Source organism: Acanthochromis polyacanthus, chromosome 19 (genome assembly GCF_021347895.1).
Source record: "Acanthochromis polyacanthus isolate Apoly-LR-REF ecotype Palm Island chromosome 19, KAUST_Apoly_ChrSc, whole genome shotgun sequence".
Classification (NCBI taxonomy): Eukaryota; Metazoa; Chordata; class Actinopteri; family Pomacentridae; genus Acanthochromis; species Acanthochromis polyacanthus.
The window spans coordinates 23,095,207-23,114,194 of record NC_067131.1 but is presented as its reverse complement, the minus strand read 5'-3'; the positions used below and the strand labels follow the sequence as shown (position 1 = coordinate 23,114,194).

Here is an 18,988-nt window from a genome sequence, read left to right as displayed (position 1 = left end):
GGGGTGAATATGTATGCCATCATTTCTACTATTTCTACTATTCTTACTTAATCGACATTACCTTGTAGAAATCCTTTTTTACTTTGACATAAATTCCTGCCAAAAACACCAGCAATAAAAGAATAAAAACTTCCAAAGAGGTGAATTATTTTTACAGCCACTGTATTGCAGAATGCAGATCCTTCACGCCTTAAAAACTGGCAGCTAATAAACCCTTAATATCAGCTCTAAATCTTATAGTGTAATGTGATTCTTTGTTAAAAGCCTTGCAGCAGCGTTTTGTGTCAGCTGCAGTCTTTGTATATTTCTCATCTCCAGTTTAGGGAGCCTGCATCTGTCCGAGAAGTGTACTGTGATATATTAGTGTGATGATGGATTTTCCCTTTAAACGCGCCGTAACGAGCTGCCTACATCCGCTCCCAACATCTCACCGCCAGAGAGAGGGAGGGAGGGAGAGAGAGAGAGAGGCGGGGAGAGAGTGCTGTTTACCCTGAGAACAGACCTCAGCTTTACACTCATCCAGCTACACTACCGGGACAACAGCTGCTTCTCTTCACAGCCGCTTTCCGTCCGCTGAGCCTTCGCCAAATTACGCGTTACGCACAGTCATGATTTTGACGCACAGGTGAACTTCTCTCCTCGACGCGCCTCGACCACAACAAGGAAAAAGTGTTTGGATACCGAAGGCAAGCCCATCTCGTTTGTTTCACGCTCTCCTCCGGTGTTAGTTGCTCGAAGCTGAACAGGTGCTCAGAGCCATGTCCAGGAAGAAGACAGTGAAGAGCAAAGGGAGCTCCAAGAGCCCCAAGGCGTCTCCGAGCAGCGGGAGGACGGGGAAGGGTCTGGCCGCCGCTGCTGCTCCGTCCTCCGGTCTGGTTTACCCCAGCAGACCGTCCATCAGCAACAGCGGAGAGTTCTATGACATCGCCTTTAAGGTGAGCTCAGGATGTCACTACTCCTGCACTGACCTGTATCCAAATAAAGACGTTAGTGAGCAGTCAATCAAAAAAACTTTAAAAAGTATACTGGTGATCACATCTTCTTTCTTTGAAGTATAATTGTGCAGTGGATATGTAAGATTTTCTGAGCATCAGAGTCCATGTGTGCAGAGCTGAATTGTAGAAAATGATTGAATCAGGAGAATTTTTCACTGGACTTTTCAAGAAATGTATGATTCCGTTTGATATTATCAACTTTCTTACAGTGTTTTCAGGTGGATGTGTTATGGCAAGTATGGAAACCAGTTTATACTAAAAAACATGAAAAGTTATTCAAAATTGTGACTTTGTTGGTGAAGATTTTTGATTTATTTCAAATTTTCGCTTCCTGAAATACATACGGCACAATGTCTCAGAATTTTCTTTTGGTAAATGACAGATGTCGGTTTTTAAAGCCAGGTGTGATAGTATTTCCTATTCACTTTGGATCCATCTTTTATTCTGTGTTCCAAGTGTGAGCTGTCACATCAGGTAGATCACACAGTGTTCAGCACTCTAAATTAGAATCACTTTGTGCCGTTTTCAGTCTAAAAGAAGCAGAGATTTTTGAGAATGTGCAGCAGGATGAAACCATAAACTGATTGAAGCTTTAGTTTGAACAAGTATTCATTTATTTCTCTGTATTTTGCGCCTTTAGTACTATATTACTTTTGCTTGTTTACTCAATAATGTCATTTGTCTGCTGTTGTTGTGTATATTTGTCTTTTGTTGACAAACACAATTTCCTCATGACACATTACGAGTAAAGTTGAAGTAAAATCCAACGCAAAATGTCTTTTTAAAGTGTTAGGCGACATTGTGCCATCACATCAGCTTCCAGTCATCTTGGTATTTATTCTCCAGGTCTCTGGATCTCGACTGGGAGGATGAGCAGCATTTTTCAAAAACATAGTCCTTCACCTGGTGTTTTGATGATGGTGGTGGAAAATGTAGGTCCAAAATCTCCCACCGGTGTTCAACTAGGTTTAGAGTATAGGATTTATGTAAATTTGATCAAACCACTCAATGATTCATTGTGTCCTACGGAAGCGGACATTGTCATTCTGGAAGAGACTGCTTTCACCAAGAGAGAAATTTTTCATAAGATAAAGGTGATCGCTCAGAATAACTTTGCATTTATTTGCAGTGACTCTTCCCTCTAAGGGGCTAGTGAACCTAAATCACTCCAGCAACGTACCCCCAGAGTCACCAACTTCTCTCACTGTCAGGGTCAAGAGTTCCCGTTTTTCCTATAACTTGTCACCCAAATGTATTTATGTATTCCAAGTTGGTGTCTTGTCCTTTCCACTGGCTGTGAGTGGTTTTATGTATGTATGTTAGACAATTTTTCATCTTTTTTAAAAAAGGGTTTCCACACATATATCACGTGACCCTGAAAACAATTTTTTACACTATAGCTGAAATGAAAAAAAATCTATAATGCGATGCTTGCAGAAATTCATTTTAACAATATTTCCCTAAGAACATGTAATTGCAGAAAACATAATTAGGGCTGTTGTGTTCACATTGCTGTGCTTGTGTCCCGTGGCTGCAATTTCATCACGTGTAACTCCCAAACTCCTCTCACATAGATGAAATTCTACCCAGTGTGGCTCCATTCAAGTGCAAAAGTTTCGAACACCAACATTAAGTGTTGTGCAGCACAGCAGTAGTCCAGTGCAATAACAAAGTGGAGATGATGGGGAGGGGTTTGTATTATTAATGAGATCAATTAATGGCAGCACGGCAGGAGGCTTTTTGTTTAGCTGGAGTGGGGTTGACAAAATACTGAACTGAAGCTGCACATACTGCTCCAATAGACTTTTGAAACTGCAGTTATAAAAAACAAAATTAATTAAATTGATCCTTTAATTCCTTAAATGGCTGAAATGTATCCTAACCTTTCTAATATCAGTATCAGGTGCATAGTATGAATTTTCAGTAAAATATATCAAGATTTTTGTTAATCTCTTCAAAAAAAAACAGTCAAATTTTTGCTGATTTTCTGTTCTGAATGGAAAGTATTTGGAGTTTTTAGGTGTCGTTCTAACAGAATAACACATTTGAAGAGCTTTTATCAGCGAAGTGATAATGGCACTGCATTGACAAGGGGCATACATAATTAAAATAATGAAATGGGGATGAAAGGGACTAATGATGATCTGCACTGAGCATATGCAAATCATAATTCTCATGATGTGGGTGGCAGCTGGTATTAATTTTGCGCCCTCATTAACAACTGTTCATATGGCAGACCACCCAAAGTCCCTGTCTGACTTTGACTTTGTACGATACACACAGATGTAACAGTTCCATAGTCTTTCACTTCTAATCACAGTACATCAAACTCGATTAACTTAGATATTAAAACATATATAAAAATAAAAACATGTCAAATAAAACAAAGGTGTACAGAGTTTTGTGTTGCCCATTGAGGCAAAAAGAACAATCTTTGGTTGTCCACTGATCTGTACAGTCTGTCCTTTCTAACTGGAGTGAGCAGAAATGCTGTGTCCTCTGTAGATATGAGTTTTGAGTGTGTGCATATAAATATGTGAGTACATTGCCTAAACTCCTGTGTATTTGCAGATAAGTTTTCACCTGAACTCTTTCCCTCTCCTACCTCAAATACCTTCCCACACATACACTCAGACTAACAAAACACTTTGAATTTTATCTGCCAATAGACTTTCTCCCACTCTCTCTGTCTGTGTGTCTGTCTCAGGTGATGCTGGTGGGGGATTCAGGTGTGGGAAAGACCTGTCTGCTGGTTCGCTTCAAAGATGGAGCCTTTCTAGCTGGGAGCTTCATCTCCACTGTGGGCATCGACTTCAGGGTAAGCACTAATACATACATACGAACAAAAGTGTGCCATAGTTCAGTGTTAAACTAAGGTGTTTGGATGTTATCGTTGTGGAAGTTCAGTGAAATCGAAAGAGGATGAGGAGGCAGACACAGAGAGACACACTGGAGACTCAGATGACTTAGGCTGCGAGTCAGGTTTGCTGATATCAGACGAAGTGACACTAACAGAACAGCAGGAAATGCAAACAATTACAATAAACTGTAGTTGGGAGAGGGGTCAGATTTAGACTTAATTATTTATTACTAACAGTTTTTTGTCATCTATAGCCTGAGTCTACTTCAACAGAAGTGGACCGAGATAATTAGAGATGTCATAGTCTAACATAGCCAGACCATTTTCCACAGTGCTGTGCCAGCCAGGGGAATTCTGCTATAGGGGCAAAAACAAAACAAAACAAACAAACTAACAATGAAAAACCCTCTGGCTTGTTAGTATTTATTTAACCCTCCTTTTGTCCTCATTTATGGGCAACAAAAACATTGTTTTCTTGTCTGAAAAAAAAAATCTAAAAATTCTGCAAAAAAATCCCCACATTTCTGAAAATTTGCAAAACCTTCAGGAAGAGAATTCCAGTAATTCCTTAAGTTTCCCTTAAAAGTTTTATTTTTAAAAAATCTTCCAAAAAAACCCTAAAAATATCTAAAGTAATTACATATACATCAATAAAACTTATAATATTTTATTTAGAACATTCACATAAAAATCAACCAAAATCCAGCAAAATTTGCTGGATTTTGGCAGATTTTTATGTGAATGTTCTTAAGAACCATTTTTAGCATCTTTTTTCCCACCAAAAAATGTTCAAAGATTTCTCAAAAATGTTGAAAATGAAAACATCAGAAGTGTCACTGTGAAAATATTTATTTTTTTCCACATTTTCAAACTTTGAAACGGGTCAATTTTGACCCGCAGGACAACACAAGGTTTAAACCAATCACAATCCTCCTGGGCAGTGCTAAGCTCAGGTTGGAGAACTGGACAAATTTTTATATCATATTGCACCTGCTGTTGTGGAGTAAAATTACGAAGGATTCATACGCAATCATTAGGGACAGATTGCAGCAAAAATCGAGGGATATTTTTCATCTTTGATGTGACAAGTTGGAACTGTGTTTTGTAACCGTTGGATATAATTATATACTTTGCATGTGCAGAACAAAATGCATTAGATTCTTACTGATCTTTGTGTTTTTGAGTAAGTCAATTTGAAACAGTTTTTTTGTTACATTTTTGAAGAAATTAGCTCCATAGGCCTGTCTTTTGATGAAAATGTTTGTCAAAATTTGCTATTTTCATTGTGGTAGGTTGCAACTTGGAGGTTGTTGTTTCTCACAATGGAGAGAATTTTGAAAACAGCAGCACATGGATAGCAACAAGGCCAGAGAGTATCATGTGAAATGTCTGACTTATGCCCATAGTCTACAATCAGCAAGTCAGATTAGGGATGTCACAACTCGAACCACTTGATACTAGGAAAACAAGCACTGCAGGTACTGTAGTGCCAGATGTTATTTTATATTAGCTTATATGATTTTAGGATTTTCACATCCTGAAATGTTCCTTTTTGCTTCTGAGCTATAACAGCTGGTTCTCGTGTAGCATTGCCCCATACAGAGCATTCACAAAGACTAACATTAGCGTGTTTAGACTAATACAGCAATATGCCATAAACTGGATGCTGCTATTAACGTGAGTGCTCTAGAATACCATCATTACCAGTCAAAGTATAACGTTATGCATGTGTGTGTTAGTGCATTGTACATACAACAGTTTGTTTTAAATATTATACTTTATGTTGAAATATATTTATTTGATTGATGTATTTTCTTTGGCATGGAGGACTGTGAATTTTCAGTGATACATCTTGTATTGTAGCATTCCTAAATATAGCCAAAATGTCCATATGATCTACAGTTAAAGCAACTGAAATATAAAAATCTGAGAATGTTTCTTTAATGGTGCAGCAGAAATCTAATCTGGATGTACACAAGATAGAATGGCGGCATTAAAGCCACATGATCCTACATTTTCCACAATGCAACATGCCTGGTAAATGTAAACTAATATGAATATTTAATATTATAACTTTATACAACGGGCTTTCTGTCAAATATTACATGAAGTCTAAATCATGGTATCATCATTAGGACAGTTTTCCAGCACCACAGAGGACACTGTGAGGATGCAGTATTGCCGTTTTCACAGGATCATGGAGCTCTCCATGGGGAGTGGACTGGCCTTCATGTGTAAAATAGTCCCACTTAAAGTGTGAACACTTCCACTGTGCAGTGAATTGATTATCAAGGACAGCAGCAGCAAATGAGACAGACTGAAAGGATTTTATTTTTTATTTTTAAAAGTTGAAGATGGTGGTAAATGAGAGGATAGAAGGTGTTTTAACTCTGCCTGTGACCCACATGCCCCTGATGGGAATCAACACATTTGATGTGAGTGAAGCTAAATTAAAAAAGTAATTTAAAGTAGGGTTATACATTGATAAATTAATCTTTTTTTATATTTTTGCTCCTAATGGCTAACTCAGTTTCTGCCCATCATACCTTGAGAGTAATTACAGACAAGGGTTCCAGTGGCAGTAAAGAGTCGGCCACACTTGTGTGTCGCTGACTAGAAGCAGTGACCTGTTTCAGTCTTTTTACTGTCTTGTTGCTCCCCCAGCAAAATCCCAGTAAGCGGAGAGTCTGACACAGCTGTTTGGAAAAGGCTTCCCCTCAGGAACCATTCTGAGGCCTGTTTCACTGATGCTGTCAGCCAGAGCGGCTTCCAGATGAACAAGTGCAACAGCGGAAAGAGGTTAAAATCCATTATATTATAGGAAATGGGAGGAACGAGCACACAAGCTAAAAACACACTCAGCTCAGCAAGATGTCTTGTGATGTGTAATAACTGACAGCCCTCTTGTGAATTGAAAACAAGCTGTGTGGTGAGTTAACAGAGCCACTCTGCATATTAAGTCTTTAGGTTGCTGTTTTACCTGATTCCTCACCTTTGAAGCCAAACTGTGAAGGTACACATCAGCCGATGAAATAAAAGTAAGATCAGCATGGTTTACCAACCAACTTTGAACCAAATGTTGCTTCCCTGCGGCAAAAACTGCAAAATAGGACACTGGTGTAGAATAACAGAGTTTCAGACTGAGACAAACAGAGCAGTCTTCTCATATAAGCAACGAAAGTAAAAATAGATAAAAGTCTTTTTTATCTGCATCCATAGAAGAAAGTTCGTGCAGCAGGGAGAATTGGTCATTATCACTTCCCTAAACAAATGGAAGACAGAGCCAAATTCAAGACTTACAGATTCTTCATCAAAAACTTAATTGTTTCCCTGGCAAAGGCGGGCAATTGCTACAGTGTGCTTGGTCTGTTTCAGCTCTCATTATCGCTTGTGTCCCATGGAGCTGTGTCTCCTCGTGCTGAGAGGTGACAGTGTGAACTGATTATTGTGATGAATAGTTCATTGGTTTTTTTCAAAGCCTCACTATTCACACTACATATCTGTGATTGCTCAGGTTTCTCTTTCTATTTAGGTAATTATTTTCTGCTTTTGCACATTGGCCAAGTGTGAACACACATTGGAGCTTACACACACATTTGTAAAAACCCCTCTTGTGATTGTGTTTCCATTCCCATCCATACCCATGACAACCACCTTTAAATAAACTGTAAAGGAATAGTGACATGTAGGGATGCACTCTACTTGATTTTTGCTGATATCCAGTATTTTCCAACTCATTTTTGACTGATTGCTGATTCCGATATATGCACATATTTTTTCCACCTAATTGCAGAGAACATCAGGTCCCTCCTGCAGTTGGAATTAACATATTATTATACCAGCTCTTATCATGCTGGCTCACTGGCAGGCGCAGGCATAAAATACAGTGCTTTTCAAAGTACACATATGCTGGACAAAAAAGAAGACCTCAAATTGCATCAACAAAGCTGCCATTTTTAAAGTCCTGTTTATATTTTCAGCATCAGCAGGGATCTGTGTGTAAATTTGCATCATCTCTGTAAATGTCCTTGTGCAGTCCAAAATTTGTGACCCCTGTGGACTTTCGACACTCGAAATGCTGACTGCTGACTTTCAACATGCACAGGGATCAGAGAATAAAATGGTTATGAATTGAGACGGGAAATTCTTTGTCATCCTCATTCCCTTCTCTATCGTAAAAGAGTTGTAACTGAAGTATTCACTGCTGGATTTTGGAAGTGGTTTGATTTGATCATGCTTTCCATCAACAGAGCCTAAACATAGTAGGAAGTTCTTCTCAACAATGCTTGGTACACCTCAGGAATAATGATCACAGAGCCAAAGCACAATCTGTAGCTAGCTACTGTATCCTGTGAAAATGCACCATTTTAGTCAGTCTTGTAGAAACACCCATGGGAATCATATGCGTTTTTTTTGTATTCGATATCAGAGACAAGGAACCTGTCTGCCTACCAGATAGAAATGTAGCTACACCAGGTCCTCATTCTATGATGTCCTCCACCTATGGTGTTTCATGGTTGTGTTGCCTTCTCCCATAAATTTATGAAGAAAGTCTTGTTCCATTATTCCAACGTATGCCATTTGCGACGTTTAAACACATTTTGCGCAGGAACTAGTTGGTGAGGGGTGAACGTCATCACACGGCGCTATACAAGGGAGACGGCTTTGTTTACATTCGCCGGTTGTACGCACCATTGGATTGTGCTATTCACTTTCTTTCGTTTGTGTTATTTTTTTGGAAACTTTTTACCCTTCATTTGGCTCCCAAGCATAAGTCAGACTCTTCTGATGGTAGTGCTTCCAAGAAAAGTAAAGCCATCTCCATGTAAGTGAAATTAGATACAATAAAATGGTACTTAAATATGTGTATGTTGTATGAATGGAATTCAGATGTAGGTCAAGGACCCCCTTACGGTGGCCGACAGGTGCAAACGCGCTGCAAACGGCAAAAGCGCTGCAAACACAGAAATGATCCAAAACCAAAAACTCATAAAAACACATAAAACACATGCAAGACAAAATTGCTGCAAGAGAAACATGCAGCAATCACAGAAACGATGCAGAAGCAAAGACTTACAAAATCACAAAACAGATGGAAATGAAGAATGCTGCAAATACATAAAAACACACACAAACCCCCAGAACAACCGCAAGAGAAAAGCGCTGCAAATTCAATCCACAATGGAAGTGCACCAGACACGAAGGAGAAGAAGAAAACATAAAACATAAAGGAAAACGTACCTTTTCACACTGAAAGAAATTGCACGCCTTCTCCTTCTTCTTCTTCTTCATGGGGCGGTATGGTTCAGTGGGTAGAGTGGCCGTCTTGCAACCGAAGGTTTGCTGGTTCGATCCTCCACCTGTCGTGCTCATGTCGAGGTGTCCCTGAGCAAGACACTGAACCCCTAATTGCTCCTGATGGGTCGTGGTTAGCGCCTTGCATGGCAGCTCCTGCTGTGAATGGGTGAATGTGATGTATCTTGTAAAGTGCTTTGGGTACCCTGCAGGTATAGTAAAGTGCTATATAAATACAGACCATTTAACGTTTTTGGTTTCTGTGTTTGCAGCGCTTTTGCCATTTGCAGCGCGTTTGCACCTGTCGGCCACCGTACCCCCTGTATTGAAGTACAAACAGAACTGAGTGTATGCTCACTGTCCACTTACAGAGTCCACATTGCTCAATATAAAGGGATGTGGAAACCATTATCCTTCCTGTCGATGTTAGCTTTGGGCAAATGTTGCTATTTCACTTTCATGCCTTTATCAGCCAATGGCTATGATGCTATATTGTTGTGCATCCTTAGTTGTGTGCAATATGCCTCTGGTATTCAGAAGAAAAGATTGATACCACTTTCTTGTCTGTAAGCCAAACATGAGGTAAGATTTAGGAGATTGTTAGCATAGCTCAGCTTAGTATGAATAGCTAGCCTAGCTTTACAGCTTTCTATAAGTAGTTTCTTTCTGAAGGTTAAAGTTGATGTTGATTAAAACTAAAACTCGGGTCTGTATATCAAAGCTATATATTCATTTTTTTTCTCTACAGATATTTCTTCCTACCTTAAAGTGGTTTAGATGTACAGTAACTCTTCCTCTTCAATGTACAGGTCCATGAACAGTCTTATGTTGTTGTAAGGTGCTCTATAAATATATTTTTATTGATTGATTGATGAAGTTTTTGCCTCTGTCTCCACCCATCCATCCACACTCGCTGCAGCTCAGAACACCAGCTCACCTTCAGTTCTGCTCAAATTCTGTTAAACTACTTCATGCTACACAATAGTAAGCTGCACAACTGGAGGAATTCAGCCTCATGTGTTAGAACTGGAAACAGATTCTAAAGTAGAAGAATGATAAACAAAGCTCCACCATCAGGACTGGTTCTCTAGGTTTGATACAGATGGAACCCTGGAAGTCTGTGTTTTTGATGCAAATGCTAGGCCATGTTGAAGACTATTTACCTCACTCATAATGTGTCTTGTAACATAAAAACACCATATGGGCCTGCTATCAAGGTAAATAAATATATTTTTGCCAGGATGGTCTTTAAGATTGAAACTACCCTCATGTCTACATGCACTTGTTTACAGTCTTAATGCTGAGCTAACATCTGCGTTCAGTAGCTTTATATTTGCCATTAGGATATGAAATTTCTCTCGTGGTAAGAAAGAAAACAACCATGAATACCTAAATGCAATGCTGTTCCATGAACCCTTTTAACCTTGCTATCTCACTTTTTAGAAAAAGGTGACAACCAGGTAACTTGTCCTTCTATCACAAACACACCCACACACACTCACGCTAACTGCTGCTCCTCATCAGTGTGCTCACTCAATCCCTCATCTCTTTAGTCTCCTGCTTTGTTTATATGTTTTTGAAGTCTAGAGCACTCGGGGACAGATTTCAGTTATTATTAGCAGCTTGATTGTCTCTGTTGAAGACGGACAGAAACGCTGTCACGCGGGCTTTTGAAATGTGTCTCTTTTGTCATCTTATTGAATCACACACATAGTGTTGATATAGACATAAAGATCATTTGTATGTGTGGTTAGCACTTACATGTGTGCTATGTTTTGTAGGCCTTTTGAAAAATGTGACATGATATGAACTGAAAAACAACGCACACTTCAAAGAGCAAAACCTTTTATGTGTTTCTTTCAAAAGGAAATGCAGGAAAATAGGTGAAGACTGCAACACAACACATTGAAATTACTGTACATTTTTGCCACACTCGGACTTTTGTCATGTACACTACTGTTCAAAAGTTTGAGGTCACTTAGAAATGTCCTTATTTTTGAAAAAAATAGCATTTTTTTTCAATGAAGATAACATTAAATAATCAAAAATACAGTCTAGACATTGTTAATGTTGTAAATGACTATTCTAGCTGGAAACTGCTGATTTTTAATGAAATATCTTCATAGGGGTACTGAGGAACATTTCCAGCAACCATCACTCCTGTGTTCTCATGCTACATTGTGTTAGCTAATGGTGTTGAAAGGCTCATTGATGATTAGAACACCTTTGTGCAATTATGTTAGAACATGAATAAAAGTGTGAGTTTTCATGGAGAACATGAAATTGTCTGGATGATCCCAATCTTTTGAATGGTAGAGTAAATGACCTAACCTCAGCTCAGAATCACCACAAACTGAAAGAGTCTCCTCATTTATGTTCATGAATGCTATTTCCATTACCAAATTGTCTTTTACTTAACCCCTCCTATCTGGATAATGCTATCAGTTTCTGTTAAAATATTACCACTGAGCCCCAGAGCTTGTTATCTACAAGGACACCTGGATAATTCTGGTGCCTCTTTTCTCATAACCTCATGGGTATCAGAGGGCAAATATCCCTAAAAGCTCACTGAATATATTTAATTGAAAGAGTGCAGTGATATTTGAAGAGATGTAATTAATATTTGGCAACTGACTCAGTGCAGCAGAGAACACCACGACATTCACCCCATGATTAATTGAAAATGAAAACTTATTTCAGAGTTGAACTGCTCATATGGATAAGTCAGATGATCTGGTTCAAAGTCGGCATGGCAAATGTGTTGCTTGATGCTTTAGTTGCGGAACGCACCTCAATTAGGATGTGCAGTTATGGATTAACAGTTGAATTTGCTCCTTCTTTTAGTGTTAAGTTACTTTGCTGAGTTTTTATGCACTTTATTCTAACAGAGAAGCTTTGATTTAAAGTGATAAAAGTCCAGAAACACAAAATCATATCTGTACGGCAGCAAAAAAAAGCTTCTTATCACTTAGGCGAGAAGTGTAAATATGGGCTCATAGTTGTAAGAGTTGCAGCTTTTGTGCCCGTCACACATTTCTTTTTAAAAACAATTGTAGCACTGTAACACAAAAGAACAGGAACATTGAAATAAAGGTGTTGTAATGTTCTAGTGAGTTAAAAGTTGCTATATTTCACCAGTGAGTGTCAAAAACGTACACTTTTCAGCACTGTCAGGAATGTGCAGCAGTGTGACCTTTAAAGAGGAATAGGAGTCAGTAACCCACAGGAAAAGGTGTTTTTGGAGGACACAAGCTGACTTCTGCCTGCTTTTTCTAGCTATCTATTTATAATGATGAGTCAGAAATGAAACTCTCCTGTTTGATGAGATTGTTTTTGGTTCACACTGTGGCAGAATTGCGGGTTTTGCTCTTGTGTCCCCTCCCTGCTGTCCATTACATGTGCGCATTTGATTACGTGTGCTCCCTCTCATTTCCATATCGTGGCTTTTTTTTCTCTCTCTCTCCCTTTCACCACCCTTTCACTTGGCTTGAAACGATGCTGCACAGCACCGGAGTGGTTAATCATTAAGCAAACTGCTGCACAGCTCGCACAGACACAGATGGTTTTCAGTGTGCGGTGCCTGGAAGGAGCAACAGTCTGCCGGAGTATGACAGGAGGATAATGTTGTCCACCCTCACCGCCCTCTCACAGCTAATTGCCATGTGACGTGGTTCACGTACGAGATTATTTACTTGCGTGTGAGAGCACCGTCACCTGTATGGCAGGAACGGATGTGGAAAACAGCTGGCCGGAATCACATTTAGTAGTGTCTTCCCTGAGAAAAATGTTAAGTAGCTGGTCCCTGAATGCATCATTTGTTGATGTTTTTATTGTTTTTAAATTCCTGCTGTAAATTTGCTTGTCAAGCCTCAGTATTGAAATCATAACTCATCCGCATTAGTGTTAATAAAATGTCAGCATGTGTTAGAAGTAGTATAAATTGACATAAACTGTACATTTTTTCATTACATAATAGATGTGCTTTAATACAGTAGCTGATCTGAATACTTGTCAGTTTTCATTTGTCAGGCAGTGAGCTGGATATGAGGGGAAATTGCTGTATTGCTTTATGGCACAAAATCCAAAAGATATTGCAATTCTTTCAGAAACAAAATACAGCTAAGGATTTCAAAATGATATTAATAGCAAATGATGAACGAACCGAAAAGAAGCAGCAGAAATAACTTCCACTGTGTTTATCCTCTCTTCTAGTAACAAGTAACAGAAAATGCATTACTTAGCAACAAAAATGCAATACATGCTCTGGGTTTGCATTCACCACGGTACGCACTGCTTGCATTTGTCACCCTTGGAAGTTTTTCCTTTTTATTATTTTTCTGTATTGAATCATGGTCACTTTATTTTGGCTTTGTGACAAGAATTTACAACTAAAAAGATTCTTTTGTGTCGAAGTCAAAACAGATTTCAACAAAGTAATGCCTTCTAATTTAAAATATAAACTGTAACATCAGTGATTACATAAATATTCTAGGGCTGGACCCGAATATCCCAAATATCCGAATATTCGTTCGCTACGGCACTATCCGGATATTCATTTTGGTATCCGAATATCCCCCCCCCCCCGCCGTCGGACGTCACCGGGCGGAAAGAATATGCAGCGTTACTGTCTTCCGTCCCCCTTCGGCCCACATCGGCTCATCTCGTCCTGTGATCACATAAACATATACACATATGTCTATAACATATACACATATGTCGATGTGATCACCCCCTCCTCCCCCAGACGAAAATATTCGGAGCTCGTCTCTTCTCTGCGCCTTCGGCCCATTTCGGCTCATCCCACCGTGTTCTTCGAGTCTGAAGCCACGCTTCACTTCGTTGCATAAACACAAGATGCTGAAGGCCGGTGTTTGGGAATTCTTCAGTTTAACTAAAGACTAAACGAGGGCAAAATGTGGACCCAGGAGACCAGATGAACGGATCCGAATATTCGGCCCATCTCCGCCGCCGCCGCGCCCCCCCCCGCATTTTGAAAATCAAGATGCAAAATGGGGCATTCAGGCACAATTTGGAGCACATTTTGTTGTATTTGTAGCCATTTCCAAAAACTAAATTAAAAAAAAATTTCATGTTTCTTTTCTAGAAATTAGTGATAGGGAGAAAATATGACAAATATAAACCCACTTGTCCTTGCGATCAAAACATGTCAACTAGTCCATTCTATTATATTCTGGTCAGATTTCCACAAGCCATTCCAAAATGCCACATCAGTTCTTATTACAAATTTGAAAAAGATGACAAAGGACTTGAATCTGGAATCAAGTGGTGACTTTTACTTTTTTTCTAAAAACAACTACATGTTAGGTACCAAATTCCCACTTCATTTTTATTTATAATAAAAAGGTTATGTCATGACCTTCATTTTACTTAAAAATGTGAAAGAAAACTTTAACTCTGGGTTAACAACTGGTTTTCTGAAGGAGTTAGTTCTGTTTTCAAAACTGTTACCTTTTTGAACAAAGAAATAACTTCTTTAGAAGTTGTTAACCTTGAGTTAGAATACATAATTTTGCACTGTGATATGTGTCAGGCAGCTGAATTAAAGACTTTAAGTAAACATTCTTGAAAACACAAACACCAAATTTGAACACATGCTCTCTTTATTACATGAGACAAATCAAATATAAGTGGGGATTAATGTTGATCAATCTAAGCTTTCCATGGGTGTATAGTGTTTCTATAATCACGTTGGCAGTGTCGTTCTATTTTGAAAAATGCTTATGCAGATATCAAAACGGCCCGCCCGTGGGCCGCTGAACCATTGAAATTACAGAATTTGTTTTGCCATTGAATGATATAATTTCAGGCACTCAATAAATCATTTTATCAAAAGAAACTAGGAACTTTATATTCCGTTGAAATCATTCGTCTTGTTCATGAGAACGGGTTTTGTCGTGCCTAAATGTTTTAACGGGAGCCATTTTTGCAGTCACTGTCAATTCATATCGCCGCGGACAACAAAACAGTAAGCAAACTCAGTAAAGGAAGCGAGATCGATGCCTACACTGCGTTGCTCACTTTATTTTGATGACATGCGATAGTTTTGATACTTAATTTGACATATGTCAGTGATACACACCTGCTTTTAACCTCGAAAAATGAAACCATAGAGCGCTGCTGCTTCTTGTCCGCAATGGGGATGTGCCTGCTGTCTTCAGCCACGGCGAGAAAAGGCTGCCATTCTGGCTTGTTGATTTCAGCGGCGAATATACCGGACTTATGTGTCAATGCTTTCTAATATTTAGCATTACTTTTTTTTTTTTTTTTTTTTTTAGCGCGGACCAGTGAGGTGGCAATGTCGGCAAAATTGTAATGAGGCGGTGGCCTATACCAGCGAGGCGACCTGCCTCGTCGGTCATATAGGAGGGGAAACACTGGGGAGGTCACCAAGACACCTATGATTCCTCTGAAGGAGTTACAAGAAAGAGATTAGAGAGGGACACTATCAAGACACATGACTCCTCATAAAAAGTTTCACGCTTCAGCAGCTGAGACTGTGCATACAACAACTGTTGCTGGTTCTTCATCAGTCAAAGCTTTATGGGAGAATAGAAAAAAGGAAGACACTTGCAGTAATATGAACCTTTCTTCTATGGGACTGGAAGGCGGTGCCTAACCACTCTGTTTTGCTTTTTGGCTCATTAAATGCAAACATGGCAGCTACTCTAGAGATATCCTACTTCTGTGAAAGTAGTCACCAGAATAGAAATCTGTGACAAGGAGGTCTGATTGTGTGCTTTGTGAACTACTTTATGGCACAAAACTGGATGAGCATCCTGTTCCTGTGGAGCAAACATGCTGAGCTAAAATTTGATGTGGCAATGAAGTACTCTGCATTTTACTCTGTGGTTGCTTGATGGCACAAATCTTAAAGAAGCTGCTGTTCCCCCAGAGTAAATAAAGCTTGCATTTTTATGAGTGTGTGACGAGGTTCATATAGCGGTTGGGGTGAAAGAAAAACCAAGAAATCACTTTTGCTTCCTCAGTGAAAACAAAGAGGAAAAGCTCTTTATGACAGGCGGCTTTTGAAATATCACAATTCTTCTGAACATTCTGACTCAAACTGTTTTCTGGCAATATTTAGGCACAAAAAAGGACATAATTCATTTGACGTCTACCACGCTGAGTTTAGTAGTTTTTAAGACATTTATGAGTCATGAGAGGATTCAGTTGCCCGTTGTTGTCATCATCCATAGCTTTTAAAATAGTCTGGCTGCTGGCTCCAGCAGACTTTTAGTGGATGTTTTCCAGCCTCAAATGTAGCAGTGAGCATTAAGCTTGTGAGATTAAGCCTGCTTTACAAGACTGGGAAGCAACAGTTGTTCATGGGAAATGTAATTTTAGAGCTGGCAGTGCTGCCGGTGTGAGATAGAAGCTACATCTCCTGGCTATGATCTCTGTAATTAAATCAGTGAATTAAATTTTTGCAAATTCTATCTTTCTGCATGCGCTCCCTAGAGAGATAACTTTTGTTTTGCTCCAAACCATCAAGCTGAAGGTAGATCAAGTGTAGAATGAATTGCATTGTGCCTTTTAATGCATGCAGCGGTAGAGGTATATGTGTGTGTTCCTGCCCACATAGAGAGGCTACAATCAGTCAGAGGAGAGCTGATGACAATTACAGTCTCTTACTTACTCTTCAGGCGACCAGACATTGTCCATCGATTCTGGGATGCTTTCATTTCCTTATGGCTGTGAATCTTAATTTCCCTGGTGAAGACTGGAAAATTCAGACTGCAGGAAAGTCACAGGGTTTAAACAGAATATACTATCTTTATGCTTGACTGTCTGCTTTGTAATTTACAACTGACCACACTGGACAATATTGGTTGTCATGGTGACAATGCACAGGTACACAAAAGGCAATTTTCTGTGCGCAATATGAAAAGAGTGAGAGGCAGTCTGCATAATGCATGCACCTCATTCACACACAGCAACAACATACACACTGACAGACACGTGCGCACAAGTTAAATTACATGCATACATCAAGAGAACCACACCATATAGCTCTCCAGAGCCTTCTTGTGCATCCATATTCTATGGAAGAGTGCATTTTGGGCTTTGTATGCTGTTGTCAATGACCTGATTTACTCAGAATCTTCTCACACAGAAGTCTTGACAGAAGGACACTTAACCTTGTCAGTTTATGTAACGCTGTGAGCTCTCAGCAGTGCTGTAAGAGCGAAATAATGCAGATCTGATAAATTAGAGCTGTCTGAGTTGATGTTGATGCAGACTTTAGCCTTATTTCAATAAAAGTGCTTTTTATGTTTCTGTGAAGACTGTCAGTTACATAGTTGGTGGTAGATTTTAGTGCTAAAATGAAGGAAATGACAACCATCTTTAGCATTAAAGAAATCTCCCATAGATAGGTTTCTATTCAACTTTTTTCTATTGTTACTTCGCCAAGGAATGCAGCGGAGTTATGTGTAAATTGGCGTTTGACTATCTGTCTGTTCACAACATTACTCAAAAACGGACTAACGTATTGCGATGAAATTGTCAGGGAAGGTCAGAAATGACACAAGGACCAAGTGATTAGATTGTGGCAGTGATGTGGCTTATTGTCTGGATCCATGGATTTGTTCAAGATTTCTGTATTGCGAGATAATGGCACAGCGTCACTGTAACTATGGCAAGTGAACGCTGCGGCAGCGACCTGCTGACGATCACATGATTGTGATCCTACTACAAATCGACCGCTGCGGACTTTTCGAAACGTATCCATTGGAAATGATACAAGGAAATTGTGGGGATGTTTACATGTTCCATCAATTCCCGCTGCTCGCTACATATTTAGGTCATGCGATTTGGTATCTGTACATAACGTACACATACATAACACATGCCTGTGCTCAACGCAAGATCATTTGGTTATATTAAATTGCCCCATTCTATGTTGACGAGAATTCTGATCAATAAGTAATACACGAATGCTGCATTTCTAAAAACAAATGCTGCATTTCTGACAATGCTATATGGGGGAGTGAACAGCCTCGGTGTGGTACTGCACTTTCTGGGTGCTCTTCTTGTTGAAGGTGTTTCACTTCTCATTTAAAAGGATTCTTCAGTTCAGATGAAGTGAACAATGTTTGGTATAAATGATGTTTTTTTTTTTAATCATCATATGAAAATGTAGTTGATTGTAACTAGTATTAACCCTGTGAACCCTCAAGCAGTTTCTAAACATTTTTTGTTCCTGTCACATTTTTTCTTCCTATGGATTAATTTTTCACTGTAATGTAAAGCCCAAGATCTCTATGGAAACAGGACAACCATGAAAAGAAGTCGAAAGCACTCAGAAAAGTGTATTTACAAAATTCTTTCAAGTGCCCACAGGTTGTTGTTGACCCTGTAAAGCCATTTGTATCATATATGATACATGAGTTTCTGAGATCTCTATCTCATTAACATGATAAATAGTTTTCTTAAAAACCTTTTGTATGTAACCTGATACATGTTTTCTGCCTACTTGTGGATTATCATTCCACTACTGGCAGCTGAAGTCATATTTTTTCAAAGTGGCTACTTTCATGAAATCATCCATCCACGTATTTCAGGAAAATCATTGCTAATTTTCAAGAAGTAAAGGTAAAAATAACATCTAAATTGTGACTCATTTTTTACAGTGTTTTCTGCATTGAAAGAATGCATATTTACTAAGTAATTCATTGTTTCTATTTCAGTTAAACCATGTTAAAATGTCTGTATCATATATGATACAACAGGATTATAACGTACTTTTTTCATGAATTGTCATACACCGTTTTTGTAATTCAATGTACATTATGCCTATGAAAATACAAACACATAC

The 18,988-nt window shown here is 39.0% G+C and overlaps 1 protein-coding gene across 1 annotated transcript in view; it reads left to right on the top strand.

Annotated features, from left to right (window-relative positions):
- The first annotated feature begins 435 nt into the window (after window positions 1–435).
- The window catches only part of LOC110958423 (ras-related protein Rab-26), a 198,449-nt gene continuing 179,896 nt past the window's right edge, over window positions 436–18,988 (top strand). Inside the window, exons 1-2 of the mRNA XM_051939129.1 lie at window positions 436–935; window positions 3,703–3,813. Of these exons, the coding sequence (XP_051795089.1) occupies window positions 759–935; window positions 3,703–3,813 (288 nt within the window). The 5' untranslated portion in view covers window positions 436–758. The remainder of the gene's footprint in view (window positions 936–3,702; window positions 3,814–18,988) is intronic.